We start from the raw sequence: 18,819 nt of genomic DNA, 5'->3' as shown, positions 1-18,819 counted from the left end.
CAACTGGGAGAAACAGGGTTTTAGGTCCTCAAACGCCATATTGTGCTTAACGTCATGTGTGCGCCCTAACTGTCTGCCCACACGAACGAACCTTGCACCATATTTGTTGTTTTGAAAGGAACAGTAAGTCGCTCGTGCTATTCGTTGTTGTCGATTCTGAGGATTCTGATTGGCTTGCATGGTTTTATCCTTCTCCCTGCACTGCCGCCCATAGGTTTTTGATAGTTATATTGGCACTCGACGCCATATTTATGCGGATTGACGTAAATGGCAATGTTTTTGAAAACGATGTTGTGTGCACGATGTTATTATTGAAAACGGAGGGGGGGAAATATTCGTTTCTGTAAATACCCGGCTATGTGTAAATGTAGCCTGAGACATCTCGCCTCTGTTCAGTCTTGGTGGGAGTTGCACAGGCCCATAACTTCAGGGGCAGCATGAAGTCGATCAGAGGCAGAGCAGGGTGGGTCATGCCCAGTAACGAATCGTGATCTGAAATAACACAGCCACAGCACTAGCAGCTGTGTGCCTGCTGACTGGACTATAAATGATAATAAATATATAAAAATATATGAAAATATAACATATACAACATGACATATAAAATAAAACTTTTGTTTTGTTTGTTTGTTTTTTTAGTTTTTATATTTAGTTCCTCTGCCTGAAAAAAAGCTTAGTTAGCCACTGAACACGTCTGTCACTAGCATTTGGCTAAGCGGTTCAACAGGCTTATTGCTCACTGTTTTTTCGTTGTTTTTTTCACGTTAGCATGTTAGTATTGGGAAACGTAAGCTACACTTTCTCTTCCATTATTGTGCAACAAGCTTGATACTAGCTTTAGCAATACTGGATCTTTTTCCTCTTAGTTTTCAGAGGATTTGATTTATTAATTGTTGTCAGGGTGTGAAAAGATTTTTTTTACAAGATAACAAATATACTTTTAGAATAAAGTATCTAGCCTTAAGGTAGCCATTAGCAAGTACCCAACCTGAAGCAGGAGGAGATGACCCAGCTGACCTGGAATGGACCCAGAGAAGTCTGCAACTGTGATTCGATTGGTATGGGGGGCGACAAGTTAAGTGAACTGGAAAGGGGCGAAAAAGAACACACAGAGTAAGAAAAAGAACATTCACAGAGAGAAAAGGCAAGAGAATGCAAGCAATAGGAGGATGACATGCTGGGGGGTGTTGGGGCTTCTGGTGGTGCTGACTGAATCAGAGTGGCATGTTGTTTTTCTTCTGCTGGTATTCAGCCATGTGCCCATCACGGCCTCCACATCGTTCAGGCATCACATGCAGGTGCCCTAACAACTGGCAGCTGAATTAACAAAAAACACAAGTGAACAAAGTAGAGGTATAACCTGTGCCTGTCATTATTTGGTGTCAAGAGATGGACTTTATTTTTTTTTGCAATGTTGTCAGTTCTGTTTTGTGTGAATGAAACTGGTCTGATATGTTTCAAAGTATTTTTCTTTCAGTTTAAAGACAGCTATGAATACTTCTAAGTGTTTTTATTTTTTAAAAAGGGACCCATACACTTCTTTGTAGGAGACTTGTCATGGGGAAAAAAGCACAGATGTATTCAACAAAATAACGATCGTCCCATTTCATAAGAGTGTCTCCTTTAACCTTTAAAATACAGCCTTGGTTAAAATGATAAATTACACCTGTGCTTTTCCTGCTGGCACAATAAAATCTCCTGTGAAAATGCCTCCATTGTTTGCATATGAACCAATATTTTAAGTAGGTTTGCTTCCTGTCTCACAGAACATACATTTGCAGGTCAGCCATGCTCTAATTATGGTTAAACAATTAGATATTACTAATGAATGTGGTCAGATACAAATGATGTTGGATGCATGCTTTGCTGGGTTCTCCCTCCGATGGACATGCAAGGGGAGTTTCAGTGACAACATGAAAACTTTCCCCATCTCTTAAAGAACAGTGTTAATTGCATGGAAAAGTTTTAGTAATGTCAGTTTTGCAGATAGGCATTTTGAACATTCAAGCACTCAAATGTTCAAATGACACCTTCCCATCTTAATGTCAGATTCATTCTGCATGTTCTGAAACTGGGTTTTTGCCTTTTTGCTCACAATATCTCCAAATAAATTTGGCTTGGTTCGTGGTTATGAAACAGTCTTAGTTTAAAGGTAGAACACGTAATTTCTGTCGCTAGTGGGCTCTATCAAAACAAGATACAGGACATTTTTTAGAATGTTTTGTGGGGAGGAGCTGCTGCATAGTGTCAGCCAGAGTGTTTGAGGCTAATCCCAACATCATGAATACAGTCAAACATCAGACTCTGATCTGATCTAGAGTCATCAACCTGACTGGAGCAGTGGTCCTCAGAGGAGACCTCTGTTGTCATTATGTAACTTTACTGTAATGTTGACTGAATGTTTTAATCACTTTAAATTGAAACTCTCACCAAAATGCAACCTAGGGTCTTTTTGTGAATGTACCTGAGTGAAACATTCGATTAAAAGCATAATTACGACGAAAGCCCCAATTTTAAGATTTACCATATTTTCATTTTCGGGTCAAAATCATTTTCAATGGAGTGCTAGGGGCAAACACTATGTTAGCATCAAAATTGCTATTTTTAAAACACTAAGAAGGCTCAACACAACATGAAACGAGCCTAGAGAACATTGTTTGCATACACAGAGTTTACTCAAAAGGACGTTTTTGAACTTTGAGTCAGATATGATGGACCAACAAATCCTGGCTCATGTCACATCATCAACATCTTAATCACAGAGAGCCTGAGGATGTTGAGGCTTAGCAATACAGATCCACAGCTGGGGTCAGACTGCCACATATAGTTCAAAATGATTTACACAATTCTCTGTTCTCTTTATTGACCCAACACGCATTCACTATTCTCTGTTTTAAAACTGCCAAACACTGAAACAACACATTCACTTTTCAAAAGGAATGGAACATGTACAATCAATAATTTACATTTATGTAGTGGCTTTATCCACTTTGCATAATATCACAGCATCCTGCCATTTTAATTATAATTACATAAACATTTATTACATAGACATAAATCTGTTTTTGGTATTAATGAAAAATATAGCAGTAGTAAATCCATTTTAACAGTTCTTAAGACATTTCTTTCACATCTTTTGGACCTATACAAAATAAAAATTCAATTGTACATTCAGACAAGCAAACAAATTAAATTAATAAAATGAACATTTATAAAACTGTTGTTATTCAGTCGCTAAGTGACACTGAAGGTAAGTCTGCTTTAGGTATGTTTTCAAAATACAAACCAAACTACATTTTTGCATATACTAGTATATTTACACATGCAGTAAAATTTAAGTTACAGCCCAACATTTACTGAGACACACCATAGCTGAAGTTATTTGAATGTTCCTTGCACCCATCGGCCAGGAGCCGTGGGTTTCCATTTATTCCAGCGCAGCACAAAAATGGATTTAAGGACTTGAAACCTGTATGAGATCAAGGTTATAAGGTTTCAGAGGCATTACTGCAATCATGAAACAACTTGGACACAAAACAAGGCAAATATCTAGAATTTAGAAGTTGACCTGTGCACCGTGTTCAAAGAAACAGAAACGAAATGCTGTCTGGGAGGGATGAAAGGGAGAAACACACCTTTTCTTCAAAGAAAAAAACAACATGCTTTAGAAACAGTGACTCAAGTAAACACATTTTGCTAATTTAAAAAAAAAAGAAAAAAAAAAGCTTAAAGCACAAGACCCTTTCAGGTCAACATCCATGCTGGTTTTTTGCAAGTATTTAAAACCAAACAGTATGAAGGACTTAACAGGAATGTCTTTAAAAAATTGAAATATCAGTAAAGACCTCTGTTCAGTCTTGTCAGATCAACATCATACCACCACATTAACATTTTACATCTAATGTTTGCTAAATGCCACAAGATCTCATCGGATATTCAATTTCCAAATTTAAAGGTTAACATTTTGAGTCTTATGGTTCTTAAGGAGAGTTTTAAGATTTTGAACTTTGGTGTTAAAAAAATTAATTCAAGGTTAAAGGAAGTGTGTGCATACAGGCAAGAAATCAAAAACAAGGTCACTGTTGTACACCTAAAACACCACCAACTCAAAACTGACCGATGTGGACACAAGTACCTGCAGTCACCGTGCCTGGGTTTGCAAATTGTCTGCAAAACACACACACGCCAAGTCAATTCTTGGGACATCACTTAGACTTACATTCAATCCCATGAGACTTAGCATAACCCCTACCCTAAACACTAATTGTCTAACTCGACCAAGACCCCACAACACACGCAACACCCCCCACCACACGCACAATCACGCACACACGCACAGTATTACTACCCAACCATGTAGCTGTAGAGCTAAATTGACTGTAAACCAACATGCTGTTAATGCAAACACAGTGACTGTCAAGAGAAGCTACAAATGTCTTTTTTTACAGTACAGCTTGGAAACACTGCTTCTGTCCTGTTGCCAAGACTGTCTGTTGATTTACTGTGTGAACTCAAATCCACTACCCAGTGTAGCCTAACCACGCAAAGCTTCATCAACGAAAGTGCATAAATTGCTATTTTTTAATCCACAGTCTGTGGATGGATTTTACAACAATTCTTAAAAAACAAACACATACACATGCGCACACACTGTTTAATGTATGAGTTTGCATGTTTTTGTAAAAAAAAACAAAATGCCACATTATATGGACTGAAATGTTAAATGCAACGCAAGAGAAAAAAAAAATTAAGAAAAATCTGCAATATGGTTTGCATCACTTCCAAACTTAAATCGCATACTGTAGTCCCTTTCAAAATCCAGTGCTAATTAATGCAGCAATGCTTATAGTTTGATAACACTTTGTTGCTGTTATTGAGTTTGGCTCCATGCAGGATCTGCTTTGGTTAGAACCTACTCATAAGCACTGGTTTAATCCTCTGTTGGAAACAGAGCAAAAATATACGGTATGTCTGTGTGTGCACAAGATAATATGCCTCTGCACAACTTGCAGAGAGCTGTAGGTTCAGTTGTAACACAGCAGGAAATGTGGGATGAGCAGTCAAGATGGTCTCTTGTGAGAGCAGCAACCTACAACACAAAATGGAATACATTATTCACTGCACTGATAATACATGCATACAAAATAATGTGTTACTGTTAGAGGTTTTCTCTTTTTGTTACAATAATAAGCCTAGAAGCATTCTGTATTTTTCTTACAGTCCTCTCAGGAAAAGACTGAAAGCAACAATAATGTGTGTGAACACAGATAATACCCATCCTGTCTGTGTCACTCAGCCCAAAGTGAAGTGTTTGTTTCTATTGTGTAGTTTTGTTTTTTAAAAAGGTCTCAGTAACTTCTAAAAAACACTGGCCACTTTAGCTGTAATTACATTTTATTAAAGGAGAATAAAGTCTCCTTGTGTTGTGTATATGTGCAATCATTTTGGACTTCAATGTCTTCAATGTCGACCTTATTGGTCACAGTGAAGATGACCTTTTGGTATAAAATTAGGTCACCTCATTAGTTTCTTATAAGAAATTTGCTTGAAGTTCTGTCATTATTTGAGTGGTGTTTCATTATTGAGTCCAAATGGACATTTGTGCTGTATTTGAAGAAATTCCCTCAATGCATTCCTTAGCTGTCCATTTCCCAAAACAGGACAGAAGGACGGAGAGAGTCGAAACACAATGCTATATTAGAAATGACTGTGGTCATGGGAGGTCATACATGTAACTCATGCATGGAATTGTCTAAATGTTGTATAGGGCATACTTTTAAAACTAGATCCAGATCTCAAGTATGAAATAACCCAGAATGCTTATACTTTAATCCAGCCACCCGGCAGATCAGCGGCAGCTCTGTGGAGCACAGCAGTTAAAGCTAAACATTTGGCTGGAGTGCGATCATTGTGTCACTGAGAATTTTGGGGGACGCCAGTCGAGGATGTCACATTCTATAACTTTCAGTGTCATCGTCCCCTGTCCCGCCGAGCAGCAGTGTGGGCGCCAGACAAGCCATTCAGCAGAGCACTCATCCCTCAGTGTAATGCATCAGTCTCAGTCTACTTCACTCCATCCATCCATCCATCCATCCCTCCCTCCCTCCATCTCTTCTCTTCTGACAAAACTGCTTCAACAGTGGCCTGTGCTTCATAGTTCAGTCTAAGATCAGGTCTAACAAACAGTACAAACAGAGACACAGGTCAGCCTGTCAAATCCTTTTAGATTATTGGTTTGCTCACCTCCAGGTCAGCCGAGTCTATATTGAATTTGTACAAGAATAAAACAAGGAGTTTGCAGCTGTGGCTCCATCTCAGTCATCTAGTAAACTATTTACAGCTCAGAAATGGCAACAAATATCCCTCATATTTGTGAAGAAGCACAAAGTCCCAAGTTAGGACACAAGAGTGCAATCTGTAATGATGAGGTGCAGTCCACTGCAGGGAGTGCATGCATGGTGGTCCATGTGTTCTTGAGCATACTGGACACCAAGTGCATTTCTGTCCACATCCATTATCCATCCATGTGCATACTTTATATTTGTGTGGATTCACTGCACAAGAAATTTGAGATATGATAAAAAGCTTATCACACTTGGCTGAGTCCAGTGCCTTCAGTACACATATATAGGAAAAACACATATAAACTTAACATTTATTGTTAACATGTTTTATGCAACATTACTATCCATATATATATATAGTAATGTTGCATAAAACATGATAAAAATAAATGTTCTCTTAAGTTTATGTGTTCACTGATCTTGATTTTCAACATAAAAACTGAATATTTTTAAAAAGGTCACAAAAGTAAAAAATAAGGGTCAGCAAAAGGTTTATCAGAGCATTAAGTATGAACTTTCCTTTACCTTTTTTAAATGAGACTGTCTGCAGGAAGTTGAGCTCCTCCTGTGTGCAATGACTCAATGTAGGCCAAGGCACTCTGCATGGAGGTCAGACAGTAGCCTTCTTCTCCTATTAAATAACTTAAAAAAAAGAGAGAGAGAGAGAGAGCGAACACTTGTTAGCTGATAAGAAGTAAACGTCATAAAGATAGTGGTTAGTCTTCTATGCATCTTAACTTTATGAAGTCACACAAAACAGTGAGAAGGCGAAGGACTTGGGCAGAAACATCTTTATTCTGACAGAACTTAATAAATGAGGCATGACTGCCCACAAGAATCCCAAACATCCTTCAAAGAACAGAGCGCCAATTTATTTGTTTTGCTGAAAACCACATCAGCTTTTTCCAATAGTGACTAAAGGACCAGTCATCTCCACTCTTCCTTGACCACAAAGTATGTGAGTGAAAGAAATCTGCTCTTTCATCCTCTTTAAGAGCTGTAAATACACGTATTAAAGGGTGAGTATGGAGAGAAAAGGTGCGAGTGATGGATGGAGGGATGATATGAGAGAAGGGAAAGTGATGAGGAGATTTGCTCACAGACAGCAGACAGGAGATAGAACGGAGCTGGAGAGCAAGTTAACCCTAGCTGACCTTTAACTAACAAGAGCAAGACATGAGACTCAAATGTTCCCAGGATGCAGCACTGCACAGGAACAGAAAGACAGAGAGACGTAGAAAGGAAAGGAGACAGGAAAATGCTGATCTCTTGACTGTGGTCTGGTAATTATTAATCAAATTTGGCTCATGTGGTGTTAGCTTCACACAATAGCCAAATGTTCATACTGTGGGCTATTATTACCAATGCAATCTATAAATGATGTATTAAATGCTTTGAATTTGATTCCTGCTTATGTAGGATGACTAAATAAAGATATAGAGGATTTCAGATACAAGTTTCCAGAGGGTTTAATGTTGCTTTTACATTTCACATTAATTGTTAGCAATAAGTGCAGGGTTAACTTGGCTGTCAAATATGTAATCCTTTCGACCTCTAAAGAAATATCATTGCATTAATATCATTAGGCATTTTTTCAAATGTTAAACCCAGACACTGAGCAGTGTTTAATTAACAGGTAAGTAAATACAGCTTCTGAATGCTCAGCTCAGCAGTGGAGATCACAGGTAGCTGTAATAATGTGTACAAGAGGAATAAAACAGTGATTACAACATAATTAGCATGTATATGCCTGTTTTTTAAATTGCTGGAAACCCCACTTCGTAACTGACTCATACCCCATTACCAGTGGATGAGTTTGCCTTTCTTTTTGTTTTTCCCGGTGTGTCACATTTACTGTCACAAATGCACCAGAAAGACAGGGTGCAGTAGATAATATACCTCATTATAATGCATCCATAATACATTAAATCTTGTTATTACAAGAAACCATAAAGCCCCAAATGATATAAATGTCATGAGAGGATGGTCCAGATCTGCTGCTCTGTGTTTGCCATGCGGGTGGCTGTGACATTACATGAACCTGGCTAACAGGGCAAAGCCAACTAACATGTAAAGCTAACAGAAAACAAAAGTTGCAGTTTATCTCTTAGTCCAAGTGGACATTTGAGCCAAATTTGAAGAAATTCCCTTTAGGCTTTTCAGAGATTTCGCATTTATGAGAATGGGAGGCCATAATTGAATTAAATCATCCCTGGTCCATGTGGACATTCGTGGCATTTGTTTCCTGCCCTGTTTAGGTGATGATGGAAGTAGCATAAGACTTAAGAGCTCTCACTTAGGTCAGATCTCTGTTGAGAGTTTCACTTGAGCAGTACCCATGAACAGCAGATGACAAAGATCAGGATCTGATTAATTTGATACAGTGTTCAAAGAATAATAAAAAGAATACATTTCATTAGACCTAACCAGGCTTAATTCATTTTTGTATTGTGTAAAAGTAACATTATGACCCACAGAGCTGTTAATTTTTAAGGTTTTAAACAGTATATTAACTGTAGTCAAGAAAATATATACTTAGATTAAAAATTCCATGAACGCTGACTAACCATTTCAACCAATCATTTTAACTCTTGGCTTTCTCATTCACTGCCTCTTGACAACAAGGGCCTATCAACCTACTTATAGCCTTGTGGCTTGTCTTGGCTCCACTACTCCCTTCACTTGAACCCTTCCAACCCACTGAACTACATAAACAGCAAGTGGAACTTTATTTGTATTTTTATAGAGAAGAAAAACCAAATCCCGAATATCCTGACATTCCTTGGCCTCCGCCAATCTAACCGGCTGGTTTTTACAACCCACTGTTTTTATGGCTGTAAGTAGACCTCTTGGGTGTGGTTTTAACTGACACGCAAAGATACTCAGTATGATGAACTATTTCAACTCAAGACATTTAGCCCTCCAACTGTTCACTGTTTATCAAGGTATTTGCTAACATGTATTCAACCTTATGTAGCAGTTGTGCTTATGCTGTCATATTTCTAGTTTGAAATAAAGTCCTTAATTTATTCATTCTTTCATTCAATCATTCGTGTTTACCACACTATTTTAAGATGGTGTGCACAGTGCTTTCTGTCAGACACAGTGTAACATCATCTTTAGGCTTGAAGACCCTTTTATTATAGAAGATTTTTTAACTCTTTTGAATTATATTGATCCAGTTCTATATGAATGGTTTCATCATCATTTCTTTCTCAAGCTATAAATTACAGATTATTTGATGCCATTCTTTCCTCTCCATTAGCGATTGTTGATAACTAAACTTGTCCTTTCATAATAAAACTGATATGTGCAGCATCTATCATTTGTAAAAGTAAACAAAGCAAAAAAGCAAAAACAATACAGCAGCCAATGGCAATGCCTCCCTTCTTTGATTGTACAGTGAGAGTGCCAGGGCACCAACTACCAGGGGGCATGGCACAGGAGGACAGCTGATAAAAGGCACTCAGCCACAGGCCCCAACAATTTTTCTCACTGTTGTTGTCCAGCACACTACCAGGGCCACAATAATATTTCCTAACTATGTTCAGTGGATGTCTAAGTGTTCAGTGTTAATGGTTTGACAGGTTTTTGTCACAATATGCTCCATCAGCTATGCTGTGGCTGTTTTTACAATCCAGCTGTGAGCTGCAGTTTCCCCTCCAGAAAACTCAGTGTCACTTTGGCTGGTGCAGTTGCAGTGTCTCTGGGCTCCTAGGTGAAGCAGACAGGCCAGTTGGCGAGGCAGCAGCAGAGCAGTCTGCCCTGCGGACCTGCGGACCGCTGGCCTGTTCGCTCAACCTGAAGGGCCTTGAGACGGTCTGACAGTAAATAGCAACTGTCTTCTTGACTAGTAAGATTACGGCCCCTACTGTTCAAACAGTACTATACAATGACAAGGAGAGGAAGTAGAATGCATTTATATTGATTTCCTTAGCTTTCTATTATCTTTACCAGTAAAATAACTTGATATGTTGGTAGATATCATCACAGTCTCACGACGGTATTGCAAATTATCTCCATATTGCAAAATTCAAAGTATTGTATCGGCCAATGCCAAGTAGTTATCCAATCCAAATCCTATGTCTGTCTAGGGATAGATTTAATCAGTGTGTTAACTTCTAAACTGTGCAGGATACAGTCACAAAACTTTAGATTTCTCTAGTACTAACCAGGACGAGTACATCATAATGACTACTTACGTTTTTCCACTGGCAAGTCAAACAGAGCTACAGCGATTTGCTTTTCCATCACCAGTTTTACTGTGCCAAGTTGAGCAGAGCCACGTTAGTGATGGACTTGCTCCAAAGTAGGCCAAAGCCAGGCCCTCCCCACCTCCAAAGTAGGCTGCAGTGACATCTCGCGACTCCAGCCAACTCATTGCAAGGCCTTGTCTCACCAAAAATCGATACTCAACTCATATCGGTGCAGGGAACCAGAGAGAAAGACGTTCTTTTTTTTGTGGAGATGCAAGATCCCTGCCACATCAGACTGCTGTGCCAAATCAAACCGGGTAGAGGCATGCTGGCTGATGTAATGGGCAAATGGCATTAGTAGTCATTGGTCGAAACTGTGAAAATGTTGATAAATCATTACTGCTGGTGTGCTTCCATCGCAAGATGGTCTCTAGTTTTATGGGTTTTTAAAAAAATATTTTTCCCAACAGCAGTGTACTACTTACCCCGTATGCTTGTGATATAACATTGCTATGCAGCGTGACAGATGTTAAACATGAACAAATACATACAGAAAATAAATACCAAATAACTTTCCTATTATTTAGTTTGACAGCCAGTCACAACTGGAAAAGAATACAAATGTCAGCAAGTTTGCTGACATGACACTTAGCAAAAGATGGACAGAGATGAGCGCAATACACTGCTAGATTCAACCTGGCACAACACTGATCTACCCTGAAACCCTTGATAAGCAGTAACAGAGATGATAAGTATTGTGCAAGCTGGGTCAGGTTCCTATTCGGTCCACTTTCCATATGTTCACTCTAAGTAGAAGTTGTGACCTAAACCTAAACCTCAATTTTTGTGTATTTGGTGCAAACAATGGATAAGTTTATTCAGCATCTTTCTGACATCATGATGACTCACCCTTCATGAATGAACTCCTCCAATGCAGCACATTCGGACACCAGCTGAGGACACTGGCACTGCAGAGCCACGAAGGACAGAATGGGCAACAGGTCATCTGCACCACTGTCAAACCAAAGGAAAAGGAGGCAGTGAGATCAAGTAAAAGAGGAAAACACAAGTAAATAAATAGAGCTGTAGGGGGAAAATGTAGTGTGACACTGACAGAGTATGATGGTATGTGTTCCCCAAGGCACTGAATGGAAACTAAATCAAATGTAGCTCTTAATGGGAGTGAGTTCAGGGATGGAAATGATAAAGCTTTTTTTCTCTCCCAGAGATCTGTTGGGAGGACAAATTGCAGTCTGGGAGATGATGACAGTCTGATAGCATTCTCCCTGTGTGCAGACAGTGACCATTTGTTTATCAGGACTCACACGCAGGGCTAACTGCTTGCTTGCTAGTTTGCGTGAGAAGGTAGGTTGCTGGCCCTGGACTGACCCAGCCGCATGCAACTAGATATTGTCCTCCCACAGGTTCTGGAAGGTGTGGACAGGCTCATGTAACCACTAAGGGCTGGACCTCACACACACACACACACACACACACACACACACACAATCACAACGGAATTATAATCTTCTAAAGTTCGGTACTGTAAACACACACATCAATCCACTCACACAAATACTGGTGTCTCTGCATTCCAAGGATAAAATACGCTATTCCAAAATGCAGAAATACTGATTCCACCGAGAAGATTATGCTCCATTATGGGTTACAAGCATTTGAATTTAATAGAGACTAAAACAAGTCAGAAAACGGCAAAAATTGGTAGAGGGGTAAAACATTCTTAATCAACAGTAGACAGAGAAAGAGTAGCGCTCAACTTAGCAGCACAATAGAAGAGAGAAAAGAAAGGGAAGTAGACAAAAGAACACAAGAGAACAAATGAGCTCCTCGTTGATCAAGGACAAAGAACTGACAAAAATGGAACTGCTGGTCAATGAGTAAAGGAGGGCAGTGAGTACAATAATGTGTGTTTGTGTATGTGAGAAATTAGAAACTGTATGGCGGGGCAGCAAACAGAAACAATGGGAGAACCAAATATACAACCTAAATATACAATAGATTAATTCCTACTGAAATCTGATGAGCTCTTCTGTCAGCTGAACAATGCAATTAGTTATAAATCTACATCCATCCGGGACGGCCTTGATCAAAAACAATATATGAGTCACAGTGACACACAGAGAAGCAACTTGTATTTAGATGACTGAGAACAGCAGTCACATATGGGCAGTTTTACAAGTAGTCAATGGGTATGAGAGATTTGCCATTAGATCTTTTTCAGACCTTTTCAAGATTAAGAAACAACAAATCATGTTCTTATTCAAGCACTGCAGATAATTATCAAATCAGCCTATGCATTAGTGGTCAAACACACAGGCACTGTACCAAAAAGCATCGTTTGACAATAGGTCTGATGATGGGGTCTGTACATGTTGTAACATGTTTCTTTACATCTGGAGAACACGATTTGTAGTTGAGAGGAACTCTGGAGCACTACAGTACTTCATTATAATGATGTTTGTCACATATTTTACTTGAATCAAAATAAGTGCAGCTTCTTGCGATTGCACTTGGTCATACTGTGATTTTGATAATATTTGGATCTCAAGTTAAAGGCTTAACATTTATACAGAGAATATGAATTAGAAAAACAGCTGTCCCTTTGAGATGCTGGCTTTGATTAATATATTTTCTATTCCGGCCAAGCTGTAATGATTTTCACCAGAGATGATTACAGATGATAAATCCTGGGGTGACATGATGCATGATTGTTTACTTGGTCTCCAAAATATCAACAAGAAAAAAATAAATCATCTTAATGTGGTTTGGCCATGTTCAACTCATGTTTCTAGGTAACAAAACAAATTTGACACAACATGATTTAGTTTTCATTTCTTGGAACTACAAGTTCTATATTTTACTGGGACTTAGAGCACACACAAAAATCCTTTGTCACAACTTTTTTGGGCAGTAAGGTTTTAGAAGCACTGTTACCCAGCCAACTCTACTACTCTGCTTTCTCTGATCATTTCACACTCACACTGATACAAGGAGACAGATATGGAGCAGGTGACATAGCCTCAGCTAGTCTCAAAAGTCATTAGTGCATCTAACAAGAGCGAGAAAGGAATGAGAGCAAGAGTGTATGAAAACAGACAAGATAGCAGATGACTCAAAAATTGGCAAAATGATGTTCCTTCTCCAGAAGGTATTTTGTGCTGGTCTACACACAAAACAGTTTTGACATATAAAGTTGGTAACATATCTCTTTGTATGCCCCTTTACAAAGTGTCTAACCTTAACCCAAAACTGGTTTTACAAACCACCCAGTAAATGCTCCTATTCTAGGCTGAGATCCCCACCCACCATAATAAAAAAACGTTGGCTCTGGGTTTCTTTACTTGTGTTCACTGGTAATCTCAGTTTCTGCTTCTAAAATAGAGTTTATTAGTCATTTAGATTTCAACTGAAATTAACTGCCAGATATTTTGACAATTGATAAATCATTTATTTATATATTCTTAAAAGGACACAGTTCTCAGATTCCAGCTTCTTGAACGTGAATATTTTCTGGTTTCTTTGCTTTAACTGTAAACTAAATATGTTTGGGATATGGACAAAACAAAAGTTTTGAAGACATCATCTTGGGCTTAGGAAAAAAGTTATATTTTTTTTCAATTTTTTTCTTACATTTCATGAAGTTCATCACTTAATCAGTATAATTATCAACAGGTACTACACAAAGAATTGTTAGATGCATCCCTATTGTAAAATATTGACGCAGAAATATTCTCAGTCCACTTACTTTAAGATAAGTCTTAAAATATTCAGTTATGAGGTTGATGATGACTGGTTGATCTCTGGGACACATCAAAAACAGTTTTCTCAGCATATACTTATTTGTCAGTATTTTAGTCAATTTTTGTCAACACAGACAAAATTCCACTGCACACTGTATGTTCACTATTATGGGTGCTTTAACCCCCTGAGCATTTGTCTGACTCTGTGCATCATCAAGGACTCATAAATACCTCCATCTAATATTCTTCTCTTCCTCAAGACCCTTGTTGGGTGCTGGATCTTTTCCAAAACGAAGATATGGCGACCCACTTTTAGGCCTGGCCAGGAAGAGGCACTATAGGGGGCAATAGACCTAGGAGAGCTCCTGCTGTGCCAGGCATAACTGAGCACTGATGAGTCCTGACAGGGTAGCTACCAAGGCAGAAAGCCCTTAAATAATGTTTGGGTACTTCCACTGGACTTGGGGCAGCCTTTTCTGCCCTGTTATGAGCATGGATATAAGCAGAAAAGGCTTTTATTTTGAAATGTAATGAGGTGTATCTCGTGGAAATTCAACTACAAGAATAACACAACCCCTAACAGTCCTACTCTCTACAATGTTCTTACCTTTCAACCATCAAACCGTTTCAATTTAATGGGATAAAAAGGGAAAATAAAAGTACATTTTTTATTTCAAGAGGGATTTTTTTTTAACCTTCCGGTTATGTATCTGGTTTACTTTAATGAAATTAGAAAAGAACATTTATTAATTATTGAAGTACATAATTAAAATGGACAATTTTGTTGAAATATGGAATTGTACTTTCTTTAAATTTCACAGTCGAATGTCAGCTACATACAGATGTTAATACAACCATTAGGCTACATCAACATACTCTTCAAGACACTGAATCAGAATGCAAGTTGGACATTATAATGTTCTGGACCTTTATTTGATGATTTTTTTTCGAACTGCACCACTTTCGATTTGAATTGAATACCCCTGATGAACAGTATGTGTATAGTATAGTACAATGCATCTGATGCCAAAGCTTCAAAAAGCTGCCACTTGTTGCAGCTGGTATTTTACTTACATGGCAGCTGTTTTTGGTGTGGGGTCTACCTCATGAAGACACCTGTAATCCTCGGCACACGCACAGATCAGCCGTAATGTCCTAACTGTAATGAAAAATAGCAGCAGAAATTAATATAAACCACATTAAAGCCTTGTCCTTGGACCACATTTTAAATATACAATGAAAGAGAGCACTGGTGTAGCTAAGCAATTTAGAACTGTAGTTATAAACAACTACAAAATTAACTGGTCCCAGAAAACAGAGCAAAAAGACAGGATCAATTAAATATTGATGTTGTTATTGATGATGGATGATCTGCAATCTGACCAAACCAATCAATGTTCCATTGTTGTCAGTAAATGGTAAACAGTGCATTAAACCAGTCAGCGCTTCATTGAACTGATGCATCAAATGTTATACACTTACAGAAGCTTACACGTCATAAAAAATCCAAAAAAGGACACCTCAGTGCTAGAAAATTGTGCATCCTGATCTAAGGAATGCATTCCCGGTAGGGTCTAGACTTCAGCTAATTTCCCCTCAGTTAATAATCCATCAATCCATCCATCCATCATCCTCCTCGACACTGGATGAGAATGTATCAGGCTAACGATTAATATTTCCATATTTTTGTATTGATCTCTAATTTATCTCCACTGGACAAGTTATGGATTTGACCCTTTTTGTTTGGGGGGGTCACAGTTTATTATCAAATGAAAAATGTGAGTGACAAAACATTAAAAAAGGTACAGTGTGTAATATGTAGTGGCATCAAGCAAGACAGACTTGGCAGAAATAGAATATAACAGTGGGTCTCTATCCATGGAGGTCACATTGTTGGACCCCCATATTTCTACAGTAGCCCACAACAGAGCGTACACCCTGGTAAGTGCCTTTTGCATTTCAAGTGGCTGCTGGAAATGACCGGGCTGGAAGACGATGAATAAGAGGTGCTAGTCGCTGATGTTTCCTGCTAAACACTCTGTATTGTGAAAGCACAATTTTACTGGAGCAGAAGGTGCGCTGCAGTGCTTGTCTGTGTGTGTAATGACGTGTGCGGATCTCGGAACTCTGATTGCACTGGACAGGTAATGAGAACTATCAGAAAGGAAACTTTTAAATCACTGAACGCAGCCGCTAATCATGAAAGCACAGTGTACGTGTTGTGAACCTGCCTATGAAGGTGCCCCTCACTATATGAATACCAAGCCCTCTATATAGTCGGTTAAACACTGTGACATTGACTTAAGATCAAGGGCCCATTGACATTTATTACTGCAAAGTCTTTCTGCTGCTCTGAGATGCGCAAGCAAAGCTCCTCACACCTTTTTCAAGACCATCGGTCCAAAACTAGCCCATCATTTTCACTTTGTGCCACTTCAGCCACTCACACCCAAGCACCTATTAATCAGAATGATGGTTCGTTTAACCTGTCCGGTCCGGTCCTTGACTGCTCGTGTGTGCCATCTGGTGGCTGTTGGTGCACACTGCAGCTAATGCGAATTCAGCTGGATAAAATAAAGTCACCCTTCCTTTTACCTAAAAAACTGATGTGTCTAAAGAAGCTCAGGTGAACATTGCCTGCATTCCATAGATCTAATTGTAATCATATATGGTGCCTCATGACATTTAAACCGCCTACTTCAGGAGTAAATAGATCCCCAACAAAACCGGGCCAAAACCTAGTATATGGCTGAAACATGTTTGGTCATGGTGCTAAAATGTTGCCAATTCGTTAATGGGGCAGCCAGTGAAAGAGTTTACAACATGCATTTCTGGAATGGAAATACTCACGTGTAAAAAACAACCTTTTCCAGCGTGCGGTATTTTTCAAATGAAATTAGTTACTTGTGCAGCTTAATTTTGAAAGGCCATCAGCCAATGAGCAAATGCTATTCAACTGCCTTGACCAATCATGTAACGTTGTTTCACTCACTCACTCATTAATACCTGAATTGCATAGAATGCAGTTTGATAGCAATTTCACTATCATATATTCAAAAGTATAAAGATATTAAACAGCTTCCAGTTACAGAATTTGCTGTCAAAATAATCCCACTTTTTGGGAAACTAAATTCAGTGTTTTAGACTTCTCAAGACCTACAGATAACGTGAAAAAAAAGAGTCTGAAGTGGCTTGGATGAGAGTCAGCACTAAGTCTGGGGTAATAGTAAAGGAAAGGGTGGTTTTCCTTCTTGGGAGTGAATGAATACACTCCAAGACAAGCCATCTGTCCTGAAAGTCAGCCTCATATAACACAATCAACAAAATCTGACTCACCAATACATTCCAACTTCCTCTGTGGACAGCAATCTGTAATGAGAAGCTTAAGCTCCTGAACAGCAGACTCATAGGGGTAGGAGCCAAGTTCTTGGGGGAACAGATTCAAGGGAACACCAACAATTGCAGGCGAGGCATCCTGGTACAGCTTCATACTCATCTCAAAGGCCTGCTCTCTTTCCCTGTTGACCCTCCTGAGAAATAAAGACAAACGGTAGCAGAGTTAAAAAACATGGGACAAAATGGGTGTTTATAAGTGAGGCACACAATAAAGGCATTTTGGAAGGGGAACAGTATTTTAACTAAGGACTAAGTTGCTGTAGCTGACTGGTTAATTTGACAGATTCCATGGGTACAGATGAGCCAAGCATTCCAGATTTAATTTTTGGCAAGATGGAAAAACATCAATGCCAAGTTGATGACAGGAAAAACATTTGCAGGGGGACCTTTAGGTAGCTTGGGTATTTGTTCCAACTGAACAATATAGCTGTGCTTATGGGTGAGAAGCCTGCAGCAGAGGCTGCAGAGACATCACAGGGGGCCACATATAGTAAACCTAGCCTTATCAATATTCATGAACTCTGGCCAGAAGAATTAAGGAAAATATGAGTCTGTCTTTATCAGTTATTGTGCTCCTTAAACCTGTAACACCTCAATGTCTGTCAGTCTATGATGAGCCAGGTAACTTTTGTTGGCATTATTTTGATTTCAGATGGGTCAGAATAAGACCACACAACAAGTCAAGTAACTTCGAAGTTACTCACAAACAAAAAGGTATCATCTAGAGTAGGAATGAATGATATATTTGCATATGGCATTGTAAGATGTCCTGCAATCATGTGAAAAGAGGTAGACACACTCAGTAAATGTCATTATTGTCGCAGTAAGCTGAGAAGACACTAACAGAGAAGCACTGCCACATGCTGGTCATCAGAGATTTTGACCCACACTGTATTTATAGGACACAATACTAGCGATTCAAATGTAATTTTCACTTTATGTGCAGTATAATCATAAATATGAACAGTACGGACTGCCTGAACTCCTTCTGACTTCCTAAAAGTCCACCATGTTTGTGCTCTCATTTATTTATTTATTTTTTAAAAACACCCAATTAATTTAAATGTACACTAATGCAATCCACATAGGCTGCGCCTTTATCCATCTTGTATCTATAATTTG

The 18,819-nt window shown here is 38.8% G+C and overlaps 1 protein-coding gene across 2 annotated transcripts in view; it reads right to left on the bottom strand.

Annotated features, from left to right (window-relative positions):
* Positions 1 to 2,837: 2,837 nt before the first annotated feature.
* The window catches only part of vps9d1 (VPS9 domain containing 1), a 31,308-nt gene continuing 15,326 nt past the window's right edge, over positions 2,838 to 18,819 (bottom strand). For both annotated transcript variants that reach the window (XM_037107764.1, XM_037107765.1), the window contains exons 13-17: positions 17,638 to 17,831; positions 15,376 to 15,460; positions 11,450 to 11,554; positions 6,870 to 6,986; positions 2,838 to 5,089 (exon numbers count right to left, since the gene is read on the bottom strand). In XM_037107764.1, coding sequence (XP_036963659.1) covers positions 6,875 to 6,986; positions 11,450 to 11,554; positions 15,376 to 15,460; positions 17,638 to 17,831 — 496 coding nt within the window. In that variant the 3' untranslated portion in view covers positions 2,838 to 5,089; positions 6,870 to 6,874. The remainder of the gene's footprint in view (positions 5,090 to 6,869; positions 6,987 to 11,449; positions 11,555 to 15,375; positions 15,461 to 17,637; positions 17,832 to 18,819) is intronic.

This window comes from Acanthopagrus latus, chromosome 8, assembly GCF_904848185.1.
Source record: "Acanthopagrus latus isolate v.2019 chromosome 8, fAcaLat1.1, whole genome shotgun sequence".
NCBI lineage: Eukaryota > Metazoa > Chordata > Actinopteri > Spariformes > Sparidae > Acanthopagrus > Acanthopagrus latus.
This window is presented reverse-complemented; position numbering and strand designations above follow the sequence as displayed.